At 47.4% G+C, this 19,502-nt stretch overlaps 1 protein-coding gene across 5 annotated transcripts in view; it reads right to left on the bottom strand.

Annotated features, from left to right (window-relative positions):
• The window catches only part of Cacna1d (calcium voltage-gated channel subunit alpha1 D), a 460,416-nt gene that overhangs the window by 22,799 nt on the left and 418,115 nt on the right, over positions 1-19,502 (bottom strand). For 3 of the 5 annotated variants that reach the window (XM_026388660.2, XM_026388664.2, XM_026388663.2), the window contains exons 31-38: positions 13,197-13,325; positions 10,982-11,047; positions 8,774-8,865; positions 7,793-7,952; positions 7,094-7,221; positions 6,861-6,957; positions 6,227-6,329; positions 4,649-4,750 (exon numbers count right to left, since the gene is read on the bottom strand). In XM_026388660.2, the coding sequence (XP_026244445.2) occupies positions 4,649-4,750; positions 6,227-6,329; positions 6,861-6,957; positions 7,094-7,221; positions 7,793-7,952; positions 8,774-8,865; positions 10,982-11,047; positions 13,197-13,325 (877 nt within the window). Of the gene's footprint in view, positions 1-4,648; positions 4,751-6,226; positions 6,330-6,860; positions 6,958-7,093; positions 7,222-7,792; positions 7,953-8,773; positions 8,866-10,981; positions 11,048-13,196; positions 13,326-13,731; positions 13,777-19,502 lie in introns of all 5 variants that reach the window. The other 2 variants (XM_026388662.2, XM_026388659.2) reach the window with 1 other exon arrangement.

Here is a 19,502-nt window from a genome sequence, read left to right as displayed (position 1 = left end):
CTCAAAACTAGTGTCTGTTAATGAACTGAGACTCAAAAGTTGCAGAAAGTAATATATTCATTATGAGTTTAATAGCGCAGCATATTAGTAACACTGTGAAATGCCATCTTGGTTATTTGCTTAAAATAAAAGATACAAAACAAAAAAGGCTTAGTGGGGCCATGTTTTCACCCCTGTGCATAGGGATTTGCATGTGTAATTACCATAAACATCAATGGCAATTAACCACCCAAATCCCTATGCCTTAAAATAGAGACCTAGAAAGATGACATAGAAAAGCCTGGAAGGAGAGGAAGGTTCAGGAAAGCGACTGCAGATCTAGATTTTCACAGGCTCCCCCATCCTCTGTTCAGAATTGCCAGTTTTCTGCAGTGACAGCTCCAACTAGCCTCAGAGTGGAGCTGGGCTTATTTCTGCTTTATTCAAAAACAACCTCCAACGTGTATCACTGGGGAATCAGAACCCGCTGACAATTTAAAAGGTGATGCATGAGGCAGAATAGAGGCTCTGGCTGTCTCAAGGTAAACCACCCTGGACATGTCCACGTGCCCCCAGGTCTCCCAGGAGTACCTGCCACCAGCTTCTGAGGTGCTGAGGTCTCCTGGGTGGAAAGCCAAAGGCCACCTTTTTGTGGGGTGGCGCGTAATGGGGGACTGAAGACCACAGAATATGACTCTCAGAGGCTAAGAGGGGGAATGGCTGCAGGTCCTCAGGCTTTAGGCCAGGCTGTCCTTGCAAGAGTCACCTACTGATGGGGATAATGGGCTCGACCTGTCTGAGCTTGTGTTCTCATCTGTAAGAGATAAGTCTCCTACAGGAGAGGACTGCTGAGGCAGACACAAGGCACTTAGGCCCCGGGCTTGAGTCAAACTCGGGTCTGAGCACTGTGTACCACCACCAGCAGCACCCACTGAAGTGCATCCTAGAGCAGGACAACGTGGCGGTCACTGGGACCCCCACATCAACTAATGTATTCTGGATGGGCTTCCTTCAGTGCCCACGGGGAGGTCCCACCCCTGATCATTTCCATCTCTTTTGGTTGGCTGCTCTAGCCCTCCTTGCCAGAGGCTGCTCTGGCTTGAGAAGTGATATGTTCCTCCTAAACCTCACGAGGGAAGTCCTGGAGTGGTGCAGGGGCCGCCAACATAAACCCTGGGCTCTGCATTGCCCATAAGAACATGGGCCTTACGGGTCTTGGGTTTGTCTACACTGTCTCATGAGGCACCATCCATAGTCAAGAGGTAAGCAGAGGCCATTCAGGGCTCACAGCTCACTCCCTGCTCTGCTTTCCTGTCTCCGCCCATTTGGTGCAGGGTGCATTTAGAATATGAGCTCTAGCTGGTCCCTGTGGCCGGGCACCTATAGGTGCCACACCACTTGTCTGGGGAGTTCCACATGGGTCTCCAGTCCTTTTTATGACAACTCTGGCACAGTGGATGTGCTCACCTCCAGCCCCTGACAGCTAGAGACAGGTTAAATGACTTGCTTAGGTCAGTCTAGCCAGAACCCGAATCCAGGGCAATGGTTCTCCTTGAGCCTAGGTCCTCTCCTCTACGCCATCTCCCTCCAGACAGCCCAGGTCTGGCCACCTGCTTCTTTGAAGCTGCCTCTCCTATAGTACAAGTTTATCCCTTTCTTGGGCTGCCCAGCTAGTTCATCCAGGGGGCCCCGGGGGATTCTCCTGCTGCCATGCCACAGCTGTCCTTTACTCCAGGCTTCCGAGTCCTCTCTGTGGGTCCCCAGGAATAATAGTGGCTCTACCTACATTCCACACCAGGATGCTTCCTGCAAACACAGGCCTAAACCTTATCTCTCTTCAGCCTGCAGAGCAGAGGCAGGCCCTCTCAAGGCTCTGCAGGGCAGGATTCGAGGGCCATTTGGTCATCTCCACTGAGGTGCTGAGGTAATTGGGAGACTGGACCCAGAGAAGAGTTTTTAAGCACAAGTAATGTCACTGTTTAGGAAGACAGAGACAGAAAGAACAGAAAGAAAGAATGCAGTGAGACTTTCTGGGCCCAGGACTGGAGAGAGATGGGGTCAGCTCAGGGTGCTCTTTGCTACCAAGGAGCTAAAGATACAGCTCAAGGAATGAAGGTTCAAAGGCAGGAGGGTCTTTGGGGAGGAGAGAAAGCTTCTCAAGAGAAAGCAGGCAGTCCATGGGATGGCAGAGGAGACTGAAGAGGGAAGGTGAGAATCTCAGCCAAGATTCCAAGCTGAGGTAGCTCAGCACTGATGACCAGGGAGTGGTCAGGCTGTCGCTGGAGACCACTGGGTTCCAAGAGTGGGAAAGGAAGGTCCCAACATGTACTTCGTAGCTCATTCCTGACATCACCTTTTTATGAATCTCCTGATAACCTAGTGATGTCTCACATCACCTTCCCACCAGAAAAGACTTCTAAGACAAACATCCCACTCTGCTGTGTCACCAGGGTCATGAGGGGCGCCCCGACACTCCACATTAGCCAGTCTCAGGCACTCAGGGGCAGAGGCTGACCTTGCTCACTCTGGTGCTCTCTGATCAGGGTATGGCATGGGGGATAGCAACATCCTTACCCTCTGGAGCTACTCATCTGTTTTGCCTGGAGCAATGTACACATGATCACTCTCTAAGCATGTCACAACACAGGAAAGGGTGGTAAGCACTGGTCTATTGGAAGATAAAAGGAAATACAAACAAATGACAAAGATAATAAAGTCCTATCCAGAACTTTCCACTGATGCCTGAGAGTCCCTGCAATCTCTGGTGGCAATAGTGCTTATATGAGATTAAGCCTTGATAAGCACTATAGTAGGCATGAGATTCAACACTGCATGGACTCTCGGGAACATTCTGTTTCCTTTCAGGCATCACAATCCTTCCTTCTCAGGCATCACAGTGCTTTTTGCTACCACTGTGGAACAGAATAACACCGACAGCCTAAACCCGATCCAAATAGAGAAATAGAGAAATCCAGGCCCAGCTATGGACAAAGAAAGGGGAAGAATATTTAGCCTCAATGGGAAGCTTAGTGGGACTAAAAGCTGATCAGCTTTTCCAAGCAAGACTGAACCAAATTCTGGACTTTTTTCTGATGGAAAGAAATGAAGTTTCTCCAAGTGTGTCTCGTGGGGGATGGATGGGCATTAATTCGGGAGTAAGACTGGTCTTACTGAAAATGGCATTTCAAGAGATGTGAGGTAGAAGGAGAGAGGAGCGAGTCCTCGGGCTCCCATGGGGAACATGTACATAGACAGGTGTGGCCTGCTGTTCTGTAGCATGCATCAGTATTTCAAGAAATATCGTAGGGGAATACAGTTGGCAAGAGATAACTCTGATTCCATGCCACCACCCTAAAACAGAATTGCTTCAGAATATTCTGAAAGACTGAGAGTTGAAAGGAATGGAGGCTGCAGAGAAAGCTCAAGCACATTGTTACAACAGTTCAAAAAAGCACTTCATCTAAGCCATGCGAGCACTTGGAAATGCAGCTGAAAGGAAAAGAACAAAAACCAAAGAGGAGTTTTAAATGTGCAGCATCGGTTTCCCGTGGGCAGGGGTTCTTGGGGTGGGAACTTTGTTTCATTTCCTTTTATCATTTCTTTCCGGCCCATTCTCCCCATCTCTGAGCCAGTGGCCATTCCAGCTGCGGGCGGCTCTCTTCAGTAATGAAAGTTCATACTGCTTCCACGAGAAGCAAGTTAGGGAGCGGAACTGGCCAACATGTGCTCTCTGTCCCCCGAAGAGCCACAGGCTGTCACCTTCTCAGAGGGAGCGGCCCTGGCTACAATCCTGGCCCAGATTCTGGAGTCAGATTCCACACCTGAGCCAGACCAGCCTCGAAAGCGGCTGGGGCAGTGATACCATAAAGGTTCTCTGGTTATAACCCCCCCCCCCCAAAATGAAGACTGCCCAGGCCAGGGGTGGCTGAAATGCTGGCGGGGTGGCACTGGGTAAGCAGATCCTGCACCTTTAAAACTCGAAAACAAAACGGTCTGAAAACAACCACCTCAATTTCTAAGTCCACGTGTACTTAAATGAAAATGGAAAAACAGTACACATATATATGTATATATATATAATAGGTAGACGTTTTATATATATATAAATTCAAAAAAGTTTAGTCAGTTAATTTGTGATAAATAACAAAAGAAAAATAAGCATGCTTGTTAGTTCTGTCTCTAATTATTTGTAGTGCTGGGGATAAATTCTACTTTATTGGTAATTATGATGGTAAATTCAGTCTTGATAAGAACATTTCAAAATTACCATTTCCTGAAAACTACCCATTTTTTTTAATGAGTTTTCAACAAAATACTGATGGATAATTGGAAACTTATTTTGACTAGTTCTTTTTGGACAAAAGAAATATATATATATTTTAGGATTTTCATTTGTAATAGCAATCTTATTCTCTAACATTATCTCTTCCACCAACGAGCAAACCCCTGCTCCAGCCACATGAGTCTTGGTTTCCTCCCCACTGAAGGCTCCCACTGAATCGTCTTTGTATTGCCCCCAAATAATCATTCCGGATGGCCAAGGATTCTCTAGTGTTGGCCTAATGTTGAGACCTAAAGCATTCTGTGAACACGGTCTGGGCTTTCTGGAGATGCTATCACTAAACCAAAGCCCTGGCTGAGAACTACTTAGGAAATAGATTACACTGACCACCGGCTGGAGGGACCACTTGGTCAAGCAGTTTCATGCTGGTTTTCTTCCATATTTTCTTTATCACAGCTCGAAGTTCTTCATTAGCTTGTTCCAAGTTCCCTAAATCCAAAAAGCAAAAGAGGAATGCGATGGACATCATTATTCCAAAGTACATGTATGAAGATGCGAATTGGGTGTCAACATACTTTATATACAGAGATATGAAAAATTGTGGTATATACATATAATAAGAATTGTAATGCAAAAAAAGTACATGTGTAAGGGCAAAAAAAAAAAAAAAAAAAAAAGCAAAAGAGGGAAACGAGCCTTGTTTGTTTCCCAACTCCCCTCCCTGCCCTTGCCACTCTGCCCAGTCCCAGCATGGCTGGAAGAACACACTGCCTCTGCAGAGGCTCCCTGCCATAGGCTCTCCCCAGCCAGGGTCAAATGTTCTTCCTACATTAAAGGAGCCCTCCCAGGGGGAAGCCCCTCCACGGTGGGGACATTCCTGTTTTACTCTGGAATTCAGGACTTCTGGACTCTGATCCCCCACAGCCCAGACCTACTCCCCTCCCACTGCTTCCAGCCCAGAGGCGTTTCCCTCTTCACTGGCTGCCCCCAGTCCACTTCCATCCAAGGCAAGGGCCCAGCTGGGAAGTCACTGAGCCTAAACTTTCAGTTCCTACTGCACATACCCAGAGATGCCATAAAATCTTGTCCTGTTCCTATATATAGATCATCTTCCCACCTAATGTGCTGGCATGCAAGACCATCCTGCCTCCTGGAACCCTCAGAGAGGCTGGCCTGTGGCTAAGTAGACAAGTCAGCCACAGGAGGCACACCTTAGACTAGAAGATAGAACCCTGGAGTTGTACACAACATCTGTCCCCTCACTTGGCACATGCTCCTTGCTGCCTCCTTTCCCCTCTCCTCCATCCAGTGCCTCCCTCAACGTCTCCACTTCCTCCCTTCCTCTCGCTCACTGCTGAGCAGGCTGCCATCTGCCTTCCAGTCCACCCCTGATGTGGCTACTGTGCCACCCTCCAGGGTCTGTTTTGCCAGATCTGAACAGAGCTCAGTGTGGGAGGGCTGAGGGTCCAGCTAGGAAGATGCTGGTCCTACTAGTATTCCCCAAGCGCTGACTGTGCGCTATGGGTACAGAGGGGCTTCCTCAGACAGTGCCTCAGTCCCCTTGAGGACTGTCCCTGGAATAGGTGCATTTAGTTTCTTTTTAGAGAGAAAGAAGCTATAGCTCAGAATTGCAGATTTCCTCACTGCAGACCACACAATATTAAGGGACAGTTGGAGCGAGCCCACTTGAGATGGCTGTCTCTGTCCCTGGACCTTGCCTACTTTTCCTGCTATAGTAGTAAGCAGAATAAATGGACTCAAAACACTCTGGGACAAAGTGAAACCGATAGGAAGGACAGGGAGGACTGAGGGAGGGCAGGGTGGCCTCCTGCTCATAGGCACTCCCACTCTTCTTCCTGATCCTTCCTGGGGCTCCCTTTACCTAGAAAAAGCCTAGTTGAGAAAGATCAGAGGTGGCCACTCCTTCCCCTTCTGCCACCTGTCCTGCTCCCAGGGAATGCTCACCTTCAGTCTTGATCTTGAGAGCCGTTCGGACCAAAGCAAACAGGGTTGCATTAAACATGACTGTCCCATCACTGTTGAGAGGCATGTTCATGGCCACTAATCTCTGTAAGTGGAATGAAAAGTTCCTCAGGAGAAAGCCAATGCTGGGTGACAATGGCGTCCCTTTGGGGTGTTTATTCTGTTCATCCCTCATTCCTTCTCTTGTTAGCCCTCAAGTTCAACTCAGCAGGTATTTGGGAGCACCTTTGTGATGGTTAATTCTGTGTGCCAACAGCCTTCTGCCCTCAGACTGAACGTTACACCGTCAGCTCCCTTGTTCTCAGGCCTCTGAACTCGGGCAGAACTATACCACTAGCTCTCCTGGGTCTCCAGCTTGCTGATGAGACTGTGGGATTCTCAGCTTCCAAATTATATGACTCTGGTGTACATACACAGGTACGTATCATCACACAAACACATGTATACATATATATACATCTATATTGATCCCATGGGTTCTAATTGTCCAGAGAATCTTGGCATTCTGTGTCCCCAGCACCTCACACAGGCCTGGCTGAGTGTACTGAGTGTTTGCGGACTGAAATCGTGAGCCCCACAAGAGAAGCTGTCAGACACACAAACAGAATGTGCTCACCTTGCACGCTACTCTGTGTGGACATAATTTCCCAAACCCCAGAGGAGGTTGGATACGCCGGAGCAGAGTGACCACGTCAAGGTGTTTTATCCTTCCCCTGAAAGCAAAGGACAATGAGGTCAGGGGACAGTGGAAGCTGACTTGAGATTTCAGCCCACTCCACCTTCCACAAAAGTCACAGTTGACATTCCAAAATAGCCCATCCAAGCCAGACTGACTGTTTTCAAACCTACTTTGCCTCAGGGTCATATTCTGACCATATTCGTTTGAATTCATCTAAATGGTGAGGCCCCAGAATAGACCAGTCCCGTGTCAGATAGTCAAAATTGTCCATGATGACAGCCACAAACAGATTGATGATCTGAAAAAGGAAATCAGAGGGGGGAACTTCAGCTGTAGTGGGATGCACTGTTAGACTCTGCTATATGCCTCCTAATTACATGGACATGAGATATTTGAACCCACATCTCCAAGTACCCAAAAGGGGCTATAAACCCTTTTCCTTGGAGTGATGTTTAAAGGGAAGGCTTTTAGCTTTCTTGGATGGCTTGGAATCATCCCAGGAGGGGTGGGTGGATGCATTAGCTGGTGTTCTGAAGCTCACTGCAAGCTCATAATTTCATTGCCACCAGGTAACTCATACTCTGAAGTCACTTAAAGCCATGTGCAGAAGCTTTGAAATTTTAGAAAGGAACCAGAAGCCCCAAGAAGCTGGGATGGTTGGTAACTGTCCCCAGCTTATTAGTGAGCACCCAATCCCTGCTCACAACCAAGGTGGTAGTGGCATGTGCCTGATTAAATGAGATCTCCCCTGCCAAAGGCGCCCAGGCACATCAACTTTCCTGCAGAGTTTGACAGGGCAATGTCACTAGTCTGAACCCCAAATGCTACACAGGCACTGTAAATGGAGGAGAGCTGTGGTGACTGCTTACCAGAAACGCACAGAGCATGTAAAAACTGATGAAATAAACAATGGCAAAGTTGCTCCCACACGTGTATTCCTCTCCAGGGTTGTAATCGGACTCGGGGTCACAGAGCTTCCCCGGGAGGCAGGCCAGCATGATCTCCTGCCAGGCCTCCCCCGTTGCACACCTTTTTAGATCGAGAAAGGGCTTTAGTAGGGGAAGGAGAGATTTAAGGCTTAAACTGTTGAGGGGGGGTTCCTAATTAGAACAAACTAAGTAAAAGTTTGAATTACTGAGAATCTGAAATTTCTACTTACTTTCAAATGCACCTTCCCACACAGAGGTCCTGATATTGGCCTCTTGGATTTATAACAATCATTTGATATAAGCATACCAATTTTTTTTTATAAATGAATATCTATTTTTCTGTGTCTTCTCTACTTTAAACACTCATCTTGTAGTTTTTAAAAGATCGTTCCTGATTAATTTTGTTTCAAAGAAAGAACCACCCAGTTTGCAAATGACTTGCTGGAGACACGAGAAATTGCTTCTATAATTTCTAGAAAGTTCTCCCTGTAAGATAGTTGGTTTCCAAAGTTAACTGGGGCCAAAAACAATTCCATAAAATTTGAAACTGTACATCTTAGTATGTTCCCTATTGGCTGTGCAAAAGGCCCCTGTGTTTCTGCTCGTTTCTTTCATCCCTGTTGTGTTTTGGTGAATGCTTTCATGCATAAACAGGTATTCCACAATTTTCTTGGTGGTGTAAGTAAACTTCCAACTCCCAGCCACAACCTATATGGCCCCAGCAGTTTTAATAATATGACAAAATCCTTCTGTCGCTGAAATGCTAGTTCTCTCGAGAATATAAAGCAAAGGCAAAAAGCCATCATGATTATTGGGAAAGGTACACTGCTCTAATATGACACATGTCCTATGTCACTCTGAGCCCAGAGAAAGACAGAGACTGGCACTACCTGCCCAGGAACACCACCCACAGACTGTCACCTGAAGAGCAGCAGCACCGCCTGGGGAAACGTCTGGAAGTTGTTGTTCCTATTGATCTGGTTATTATCTCTCATGGCAACTTTCCCGAACATCTAGGTGGAGACGTTATTAGGAAAAAAATAGAGTTTGTCATTGCTACAGTTTGAGTCTTTAATGTCCACTAAAGATTGTGTTTCGAAGGCTTGGTCTCCAGAGTGACACTGGTGGGAAGTGGTGGAATCTTTAAGGGGTGTAGCAGGAGGCCGGTGGATCACTGGGAGTGTACTCTCCAAGGGGACCCCACGGCCCTGGCCCCTCATCTGTTACTTCCTGGCCATGCTGTTATAGGCTTTTTCTCCACTTTTTCTCTCACTGCCACCATGATGTGCTGCCTCTCCACAAGCTCAAAACAGTGGGGCCAAATGGATCATGTTCTAGAATCTCCAAGACTATGAGCCAAAATAAACCTTCTCTAAGTTTCAGATATTTCATTATAGTGACAGAAAGCTGACTAACAGTCACATTAAAAAAAAAAAAAACCAACAACACTCATGAATTTAGGATGAAGACAGATTTGACCAACTGGGGCTTTCTCAGGATTTGGCACTTTGTTAATTCATCAAAGATCTTCTGGGCACACCCAGGTGCCAGGTACTAGCTTAAACACTGAGCACATGGTGCTCCAGACAAGCAGTCTCATCTTTAAGGAGTCCCTGCTCTGGGGAGAGACTACAAAGATAACCAGGCAATGACAAGCTCACATGGTGAGTGTGGGACGGTCCAGACCCACAGGGAAGTGGGGAACAGGCTCATCTACCCAAATCCAGGGACTTGGGGTCAGGAAAGATCATGAGGGGTGGGGGTGACATTTACACTTATAAATGAAGAATATGTAGAAGTCTGTCTACTTATTTCACAGAAGTCTGTGAAAGAAGCTGAAGAGTGCTCTAGGCACAAGGACCAGCACCTGCAAAGGGGCAAAGGTGACACAGCACAGGTGTCCTGGGGAATGAAAAGAAGAATGGCAAGTAGATAAATGAAATATCAGGCTGGGCACAAATGGGGTGCCAGTGGGCAGGAGCCTGCAACCCTCCAGAAGGAGAGTGAGCTGCACCTCCAGGGCAGTGGCCAGTGAGCAAACAGCTTTTCTTCTGAGGCTTAGGAAGAGCCTGATGACTGGCCAAAGCCTGCTAGGAGAACCTGGGGTGGGGTGTGTGATGTAGTTTACAGGCCCTGAGGTACCTCTTTGTCTGTTACACAAGACCCTTCCTGATGCATGGCATCCATCACACATGGCTCAATTACAAGGGTTCGAGTAGGACCAATCCTTTCCCAACTCCTGGTAAGATTCCTAGAGACCTGCAAATACTTCTGTGTCTCCAGGAAATAAATAAATAAATGCCACTATTTCTCTCTCCCTAGAATCACCTCAATTTATCTTACTCACGCTCCTCCCTTATCAGAAAGACAGCATCTGTAAGGGGAGAACCAAGGAGGCCACATGGACATCTAGAGCCACATATCATTCTCCGTTTCCCTCCACCCATGGAGCCCCCCACCACAGCTGCACACTTGATGTTAGGACCTGGCTGTTAATAAGGCCCAATCCTTTTCTCAAGCCCAGGAGGAATGGGAAGCATGCTGCAGCTCAGTCCCTAGACCATGGTCACAGAAAAGAGTCTGGTACCATGACTCTCTGGAAAGCTGAGGTACCACAATGGTTCCAGTTCAGTCCCAAATGAAGAATCTGGAATAATTTTGTTTCAAATAAGAATCCCATTTATGATAAGGAATAGCATTTCAGGGTATCATCAGACTTTCTGCATTACCAAGTCTCCTCTGAGTTACACAAGTACAGAAAACATGACTTCCACGTTGACAATTATGGCTTCCTTCTTCTGTGGTCTCCTATCACCCACCACCACTGAAACGAGCCATGAATTTTCTCAACCAGCTAATTCTTCCAAGACACTGGGTGGGGGTGGGGATGCCACAATACACAGATTTACTTGTCACTTCTTCACCTCTCCACAATCTTTCATGTCTGATTTCCTCTGGCACAGCCTCCATCCTCAGGAGCTTCTGCCTGAGGGACCACATCTTTCTCATCTCCCTATCTCTTTTGAAGCCAATGCATTTATCTCTTGACTTTTCCTGGCCATGGTACATTATACCACAGGTTTGGGGCAACCCTGAAAAAAGGGTTCCCAGGAAGCACCTGGCACTCACCTGCATGCCAATGACTGCGTAGATGAAGAACAGCATGGCGATGAGGAGGGCAACATATGGGAGCGCCTGTAAGAGAGGAACTGTGTGACTCAGTACCGGGCTGCTATGCCCGTTCAGCACGACAAGAAGACCTACACAGTGGCCACACACTTCTTTTCTTTCCCTCATGGTATAGTGAAGGAACACAGAATGAGGAAGAAATATTAATCCCAGTCCAGCACAACTACTTCAGTCCCAAATCCCCAACCCCCTATATGCCTGGTGTTACCACTCTCCATCGTCAACAACGTATGCTAACCCTAAACATTTTCAACATAGGAACACCAGTCTCTTGAGCTTTAAATCCATTATGGGAATCATCTATGAAGTTACTAAAGATCAAGTCATTCTGAAGCCTGGACTTTCTCTTGTGGGCAGTCTGCACAGGGCAAAGATCAGGTTGCAAAGAAACATCATTATGCAAGGTGATTTTCCACCTTGCTTCTGCTGAAGTGTTTCCTTAGGGTGAAGTCTTAAAAATAGAATTAGTCAGAGGGGAAGAACCAATTTCTGATGGTAGCTACAGGATGCAAAATACCTTTCATAAAATGTACACCTCTGAAGGAATTACAAAGTCAGGGTGGGAAGAAAAGGAGATAGCTGGGTGATCGTCAAGCCTAGGCTCTCTTCAGGAACACCCAACACAAGTGTGTATGTCTGATCAGACCCCCATTCTTTAAACCAATGTTCTTCCATTGCTGGGCTTAATTCCATGTGATGTGCTTAATTCCAAGTATACACACTGAAAGCATCCTCTTTCTCTCCTATCTGAGAGAGCTCATCGATAAGTCAGGAACTAGTAGACTATCAGGCCAGCTTCAAACCTGCACCAGCTGTGGACCCCAACTGCCGGCCTACCCTGGCTTGCTTGATAGAGTCCCATGGAGTTAGTTGTGGGCTCTTCTCACCACACCAATCTGTATTTATCTTCTAGATTACCAGTTAACCATTTTGTTGGCACAGTCTTTCAGTGTGAATCAGTAATCTGTGATTATCTATCAAATCTCAAAAAAGTTTACTAATTTCTTTAAAAAGTAAGAGTGACATTATTGCCTGAGCTCATTCTATTCTATAGCAGTTAGTCCACACAGGAGTAAGTACAGCTGGAGAGGGTTTCAAGCCTTCCCTGGACAGAAGCTGGCTGCCTGGGTCCCCACTCTGCCCTGCCTCAGTGCCAAGAGCCGCACTTCTTAGTCCTCCAACCTCATCCTTTTCCAAAGGACCTGTGACATACCTTCTCTGAGTTTTTGCACCTTTCCTTTTCCCCAGGGGCCATCTCTTTTTCCCTTAACCGGTTAAGATCTTAAGTCAAAAAATGCTTACTGGGTTGTTAAAACTCGTCACCCCAGAGATGGGTGAGAGGCAAACTTCAGCTTTTTGATGTATTTCTGGAAAGCTTCATTTGTTCACATGAACTTATTTATGAGTTTTGGATGAAATAGTTGACTAATAAAATGAAGAAGCAAGGTTCAATTTATAATGTTTCTATAAATCCAAAATTTCCCTACAATGGGTGCACCTTTTACCAGGAATATATTTATTTTCCTCTCCACAACTGATTCAATCCAGAAGACTGGAATATCTGGGGTAGGATACTGGAAGGTAGAGGAGAAGCCAATTATGCTCAGGAATAGACTAGAAATGGGCTGCACCAGCCTAGGGAATCATAGGTAATCAAAGAGACCTGCCTTAGGCCTAAATGCCCTGAACTCGAATCCCAATAGGCACTGGATAACCAGAGACCTAACAGTGGCCTGGCCAGCTGGCATTATTTCTAGTTGTATCTAGACTGGCTGACAGGATCTTTGCAGCTACAGGAGGAGAAAGCATCTTTGAGTGAGGCTGTTGGCCTCCAGGAAGTCTGCAGGACCCACTCCTCTCTCTGACTACCACCACCACTGGGCATCCTGGGGATACTGAGGAGCTCAGAGACTTAAATCTCTTTCCATCCTGGGAATGTTCCAGATCTCTGAGACACAGGGCCTTCCTGCTTTCTGTTCTGCTTCCTTTTAGGCAAGTGACCCGAGCAGTGCTGGGCTGGATCTCTCCAGCATTCCACCTAGGTCCACACAGTGTCAACGCGAGGAGAATGTGTCTGGGGCCCCCAGGACAAGGGACAACCACTGACCTATACGTGAACTTCCCAAAGAAACAGAAAGCCTGGGCTTTCTCTTACCTGAAAGGACTTAATAAAAGTCCACAGCAATGTCCGGATGCCTTCCCCTCTGCTGAGGAGCTTCACCAATCGCATCACTCGGAAAAGACGGAAAAAGGTGATGGAGATTCTATTGCTCTCTTCAGAGTTCTGAAGGGTTATCATGGAGAGGTCAAACCCAATGGAAAGTAGAACATGCAACACTTTCAGAAAAACAGCAACAGATGCAAAGGTGACAGAGGTAAGAACTGAAGATGTGTTTCTAGGGCCTTTTCACCTTAAAAAGCATGATATGAAAGGAAAAGTTACATGCTAACAACACAAGGTTTGAAAAAACTGTCCACACAGCACATGCATGTCCACGTGTTCTACTGTGTTAGAGGAGAACGCTGGGCTGGCCAAGAGTGCTGGACACTGATGATGAATGCAAACCACTGCAGACACTGTTCTGGAAGGACAATCATGGAGAATACAGAAAAAACCAGTGGAAAACTCGACATGGTCAAATAAACTCAAGGAAAAGGCCCAGCCCCTGGGGACTAGTCACTGATCTTACCCCAGGTGTAGCAGTTGGGACAGGGACATTTTCACTTTCAGTTGGCTTTAAGAAATCAAACATTAAAAATTGGATTAATCAGGTGGGAAGGAAGAAGGGATTCAGAACATTCCACCCTTTTAAAAATGTGTGGTTAATGTCTTTGGACAACACACCTGCTCCCTCCCTGAGAAAACGCCAGTGACTCTAACTGGATGGGCAGCCATCGGCAGGGTGCAAACTACTGTTTTCTAATTTATATCCAGGGACATCAGGTCCCGGCTGACAGACAACAGTAAAAGATAATGCTGCCAGACCTCAGCTGTCCCTAAAGTCAGAAGCACAGAGGGTGCCTCCGCTTCTCTTAGCTCAGAGAAGCCCACTGTTCTGCAGCCACCTTTAACTCTAAGCAACAGGACAACTCCAGCTGCACTGGCAAACAGTGGCCCTGCCTGGGGTCCACATGCCTTCCCACAGGACCAAATGCCTCCCACCATGGCCTCTGACAGGGCTGCTTAGGAGCAGGACCAGACTGGCCAGAATAAGACCAGACTGGTTCCAGAGGCTTGCACTGTCTGACTTATAGCTTACACTGCTCAGATGCAAGGAAGCCCAGGCCTGCAGGACCCTGTGGAGGACCAGCTTGCCCCAAGCTCAGCCATTCCACCTTATCCCAGGGCTGGCTGGGCTCCTGTCACCAGGCCCCAGGATGCAGACTCTTACAGCTGATTCTCACCTGGTTTCCTCACCCCAAGGGAAGTCAGGGGCCTTGCCTCACTCCACTCAGTGCCCAGCAAGGCACCTATCAATTGTTAAGTGTTGAAAAGAATGTAAGACATTGGCAGAGGCAGACTCTCGCCTATCCCCGGAGGCATCTTTAAACAGTAACTCTAAACTGAAGCAGAACTGGGATGTGACAGTCTCTTTTCCCTGCAGCGCTGCCACCTCCACTGCAGCAGCAGGTCTACCCAGGAGTTGACAGAAAGGAAAGAGGTTCATCTGGTTGGGGCTTCTAAAAAAAGGCTTTCTGTCCAGTATGCCTATCAACCTAAGGGATGTGTGCATGCCGCTCAGATGGCTTCATCCCCTGGGGACAAAGGGAAGGAAAGGCTTGGTTCTGAAGCCTCACTCTCATCAAGGGCTGCCTCCCAACACCAAACAGAAAGTTCTGTTACACTCATGGAGAACAAGGGGTCTGAACCCAAGAACAGGTCTGATAGTCAGAAAGGGTCACTGCTCCACCTTGGGATGCTTAGGATGGGAAGCTGGTAATGGCTCGTCAAAATCCAGGGTCAATATTTTTATTTTCCTCTATTATCTACAAACATCCTTACAGTGACAGCTCATGTTTTCAAACTTAAGACTTAAAAAAAAAACCAAAAAACCTGTTTTACAAAGTTCTCATCGTCTCCCACATCATTCCCCGAGGGGGACGTCACTCTTGCCCACACAGCTGGGGTGTGTACGTGAGTGTGTGAGCATGCATACACACCTCTGCTCGCCTCTGCTCAGGGGACCAGTGTGCAGAAGACAGAATGCTACAGTGACAATACTGAAATGCCCCACAATGTGTTGGACCCATAGACCACAAGGAGAGGTGTTGGTTGAGAAGACACTTCTGGCCCCCGTCTTCTGCTTGCCACTATCCTTCTTTGTGTAGGTGAAAGCTGGCAGCCAAAGTGACTTTCAAGGTGTATATTTTTTAACTGACATCTTTGAATTGTGACAAGTCAGGGACTGTGAAGTCCGAACTCTCATTTTAAAACACCAAGAGGAGGAGGAGATAGTGTTTGTTGAGGTCTGAGACAGCACAACATGCCAGAGAGGAAGGGCCGGACAAACAGCACACCAGGCTGCATGCACCCCCAGTGTGGCCTGCGACATCACCCCCTCCCACCACAGGCCAGTGGCAGACAGAACTGCTTCAAGGCGGGGGATAGCTGGCGGCACTGGGAGGACAGTTCAAGTTGCCAAAATATCTTCCCAACTGGAATGCCACTGAGAAAAGCTTTTCCCAAACAACAAATGTCAGCCCAATGGAAAGGGCAGGCCAGCTCTCATCCTGGGCTGCACACCAACTACCTGGGACCTTTCACAAAATCTGATGCCCAGGTCCCACCCAAAGACTTTATTATTATTATTATTGATCAGGGGGTCTACCTGCACTATGGAGATTTTAACAAGTACATCAGTGATTCTAATGTGCCCCCAGAGCTGAGAATTTCAGTACTGCTTAGCCCAGAGTAAGGGCTGGGCCAAGCATTTGTCACAGCTCACATCAGCAGAGTGGTCATAGAGTGAGGCCACTAGAAAAGCCCAAACAGGCTGTTACAGCTGGGCAGAGGCTTCTTTTGGAGTTGATGGCGGCTTGGTACTTGGATGCAGATATTAGAAATTCTTCTCCACCTTCCTTGTGGAAGGGTTGGAAGCCTGGGAATTATAGCAGCTGATGGAGATGGGACACAAGTAAGCTGACACTATGCTTTACTCCTAGGACTGTCCATGGGTCATGAGATAGAAGGCCATTTTTGAAAAGCTACCTAGGGAACAGGTCCTCCTGCAGATGGGGTGATCAGTTTTTAATAGCAGGGATTTCACCATCATCTCAGGACTGGGACGAGACTACCTCAGGAGCTGAGAGGTTATGTTCTTTACCTGGTTCCTGGGACAGGGGCAGTATATGGAGTTGGGGAGCTGGGCAGCCTAACTGTGGGGTCAAGACAAGAAGCTGAGTGAAGTTATAGTGACCTGGTCCAAACTGAGCACCTGACAAGCCAGGGACAATCCTTGGGTCCTGAGAGCAAGCTCCTGCTCTTTACAGACCCTTTGATAAGCAAAGGCAGCTATGATTTCTAAACAAGCTGTTGCCTCCCATGCAGTAACAATGGAGAAAGACAGAATGTTGGTGACAACAATCTCTGGGTCATAAAAATGGACTGCTGGGTCATTTTACCATTCAAGAAACAAACAAGCATCCAGGAGGGAGCAGAAGTGAGCCTACCAGTTGTTGTCCAATATTTTAGCAGCTTGGTGATGTTATGATCAAATGTGAAGGAGACGAGACTATGAAAGCTGTCAAACCATGAAAAGCAGGGTGGGTGTGTGTGGGTGGAGGGGACAGAACAGAGAGCACTGGGTGAGCATGCATGCAGGACAATGCAAAGGGCCATCCAATTTTTTTTTTTTTAACAAGGAATACAACTGCAAGCTTGTTTTCTCATTTCCAGGCCAGAAAATTGATTCTTGGATTGGCAAGTCTCAGAGCCAAGTGTGACTGACCAAGAAGGCACAAGCTCAGGCTCTGGCCAGAGACAGCAATGCATGTATGGGAGGGAAACAGTTTAGATGACCGTGACTGATCCTTAGCATGTCCTGTGAAACTCAGTGAAAACCAAAGGTGGGAAGTCAAAAACAAGAATACAGTCTCTAGAAGTGCTTTAGCTTTAATCACTTCACCGTATATATGTTTATATATACTTGCCGCTACAATTTTCTAAAAATAAAACCAACATGAAAATCAATTAGGAAACAGAAAAGAAAGATCAACCGAGTTTGGGGGAGAGAGTACAGCAGATTAAGCATTGCAAAAAATGATGACATATGGAAGCTAAAACCAGCCAACACAGACCAAGAGTGCTCATGCTCAGGTGACCCAGGAGCTCAGGGGACAAGGCCACCAAGGTGTGACATGTATTGCTCCCCTGGAGAATGCCATAGGCATGGGGGTAGGGAGCCTGTGGGAATCAACAGTCCTGTTCTCATGTATTTATACCATCAGAGGTTAAGAATATCTAGTCTTTTTATCTTTGGGTCTTTCCAGAGCCTAGCTCAGGGCCTACAAATGGTAGACGCTCAAGAAATGTGTGTTGAAAGATTAAATAAATGAGGTGGCCTTGAGCACTTCCTCTGTGCCAAAGCTCAGTGGAGAAACACTGAGATCTCCAGATGGTACTATACCAGCCCAGGGCAAGAAACTAATGTGGCATGGCTGAGCAGTGTTTGGTCTCAGGGTACAGCTGAGCAGGGAAAAGGTCACTGATTGAGAGCAAAGTCTAGGGACATTCCTGGCATTAGTGATTTTAAAAAGCTCACTAATGCCAGGAATGAAGAGGTCCCGCAGAAGCCTGTCTTGTACAGATACTCAATTGTCAATTGCTACCTAGAAATCTGAGTGGTCATCTGGCCCTTTCCTGATGCACAGTGAAGCAGGACAACACTGAGACACTGATGGGTGAGGCTGAGCCAGGGGAGGGGGAGACAGGTATGGTGGGAGGAGCTGGCCCCCAGCACATGTGAAGCAGCCAGGAAGCCAGGTGCTGCCCTGGACACACGGTGCCACTTTGCCAGCTAGCAGGTGGGGCAGCATAAGGAAGCGAGGTGCCCATTTGGTGAACAACCTTGGCTACATCCTGGTACCCAGAAACTAAGCATTTACACTGTCCAGTGCTGCAGCACTATAGGCCCCACGTGCTCTGAGGAGGTTGGCTGGGATGAGAGCTCTTGAATTTTTTCACTTTCATCATAGGCCATCTCTGTCCCAGTCCCACTACATTAGGATCTGTTTTGGAATTCTTATATATGTGGCAGGCACTTTATACTTGAGATGATTAAGCAGGCAGACGTCTAGCTATAAACTTGTGTCCATGGCAGCCCAGTCTATTTTATAACTAAGATTCATTTATGAATCTTATCCCGAATGGCCATTTTATAGCTGCCTTATGGAATATGTCACACAAAGGAGAATTTACATAAGTCTGGACTTAAGGAGGCGGGGAGATGTTTATGCCTAGGCCTAGCTAAATACCATTCCAGAATCCTGTCATGACGTGGACATGGGTGTGACAAAGTCTGAATCATACCTTCTTGGACATGGCAACATCTTAAAGTCCATTTCACTTATCACATGGAAAATCTGTACTTACAATAGTACTGTTGTATCTCCCTAACATTTTGTTTTCTTAGCAAGTATGTTTATGAATATTCAGATCATTTTATCTCCATAACAGACCTGTGAGGCAGGGAGGGCCTCACTCAATCCACAGGACCCATGAGGGAACTGAGGTCTGGGTCCAACAAGTCAGGCGTGAAGTAGGGCTTGAACTGCCAGGTCTTGTGATTGCCAGACTGGTGGTTATCCCACTAGTCACACTACAGAATCAGCCTGGCCTCATAAAGGGACAGAGAGGGGTTTCACCATCCTCATTTGATATACAGGCTGTCTGGGCACCAGGATGGACCCAAGAATCCTCAACTCTGAGAGGTCAGCCAGGCAGAACACTGGGAGGGGCAGGGCTGCACTGGCAACATGGAGCAGAAGACAAGACTACACAACAGTCCCTGCCCTTACTCTGCTTGTCCCCTCAAAGGGCACACACACTGGACACCCACTAAGACTTGTTGAGGGACTGGGGCCAGACCAGGTAGCAGGGCCTTTCTGCCTGCCTGGGCCTTCAGTTGGGGTGTGGGTAAGACCACGGGAGCCAGATGGGAGTGGTGCGCCCCTTCTCAAGCTGCTTACTTCTGAAGGGGTTCTCAGGATGCTTGTGGAGGAGGCCTGTTTCACCTAGCAAGTTGCTATACACATGCTCCCTCATCAAGATTCAGCAGCATGTGACAAAGGAGTACTGACCTTCTCCCCAATAAGCAGCAGGCCCTCCTTGCCCCGGTCCTACCAGCATCACCCCTTGGGGAGTCAGAGCCTGGCAGGTTCTCCAGTGTCACCAGCCAGACTCAGAGTATAGACAAGGACCACAACATACTCAGGTGTGGCTGTGGGGTCTCCCTTCTGCGCC

Source organism: Urocitellus parryii, chromosome 3 (assembly GCF_045843805.1).
Source record: "Urocitellus parryii isolate mUroPar1 chromosome 3, mUroPar1.hap1, whole genome shotgun sequence".
NCBI classification, from domain to species: domain Eukaryota; kingdom Metazoa; phylum Chordata; class Mammalia; order Rodentia; family Sciuridae; genus Urocitellus; species Urocitellus parryii.
The sequence above is the reverse complement of the archived record's forward strand: the minus strand, read 5'-3'. Positions and strand labels throughout refer to the sequence as shown.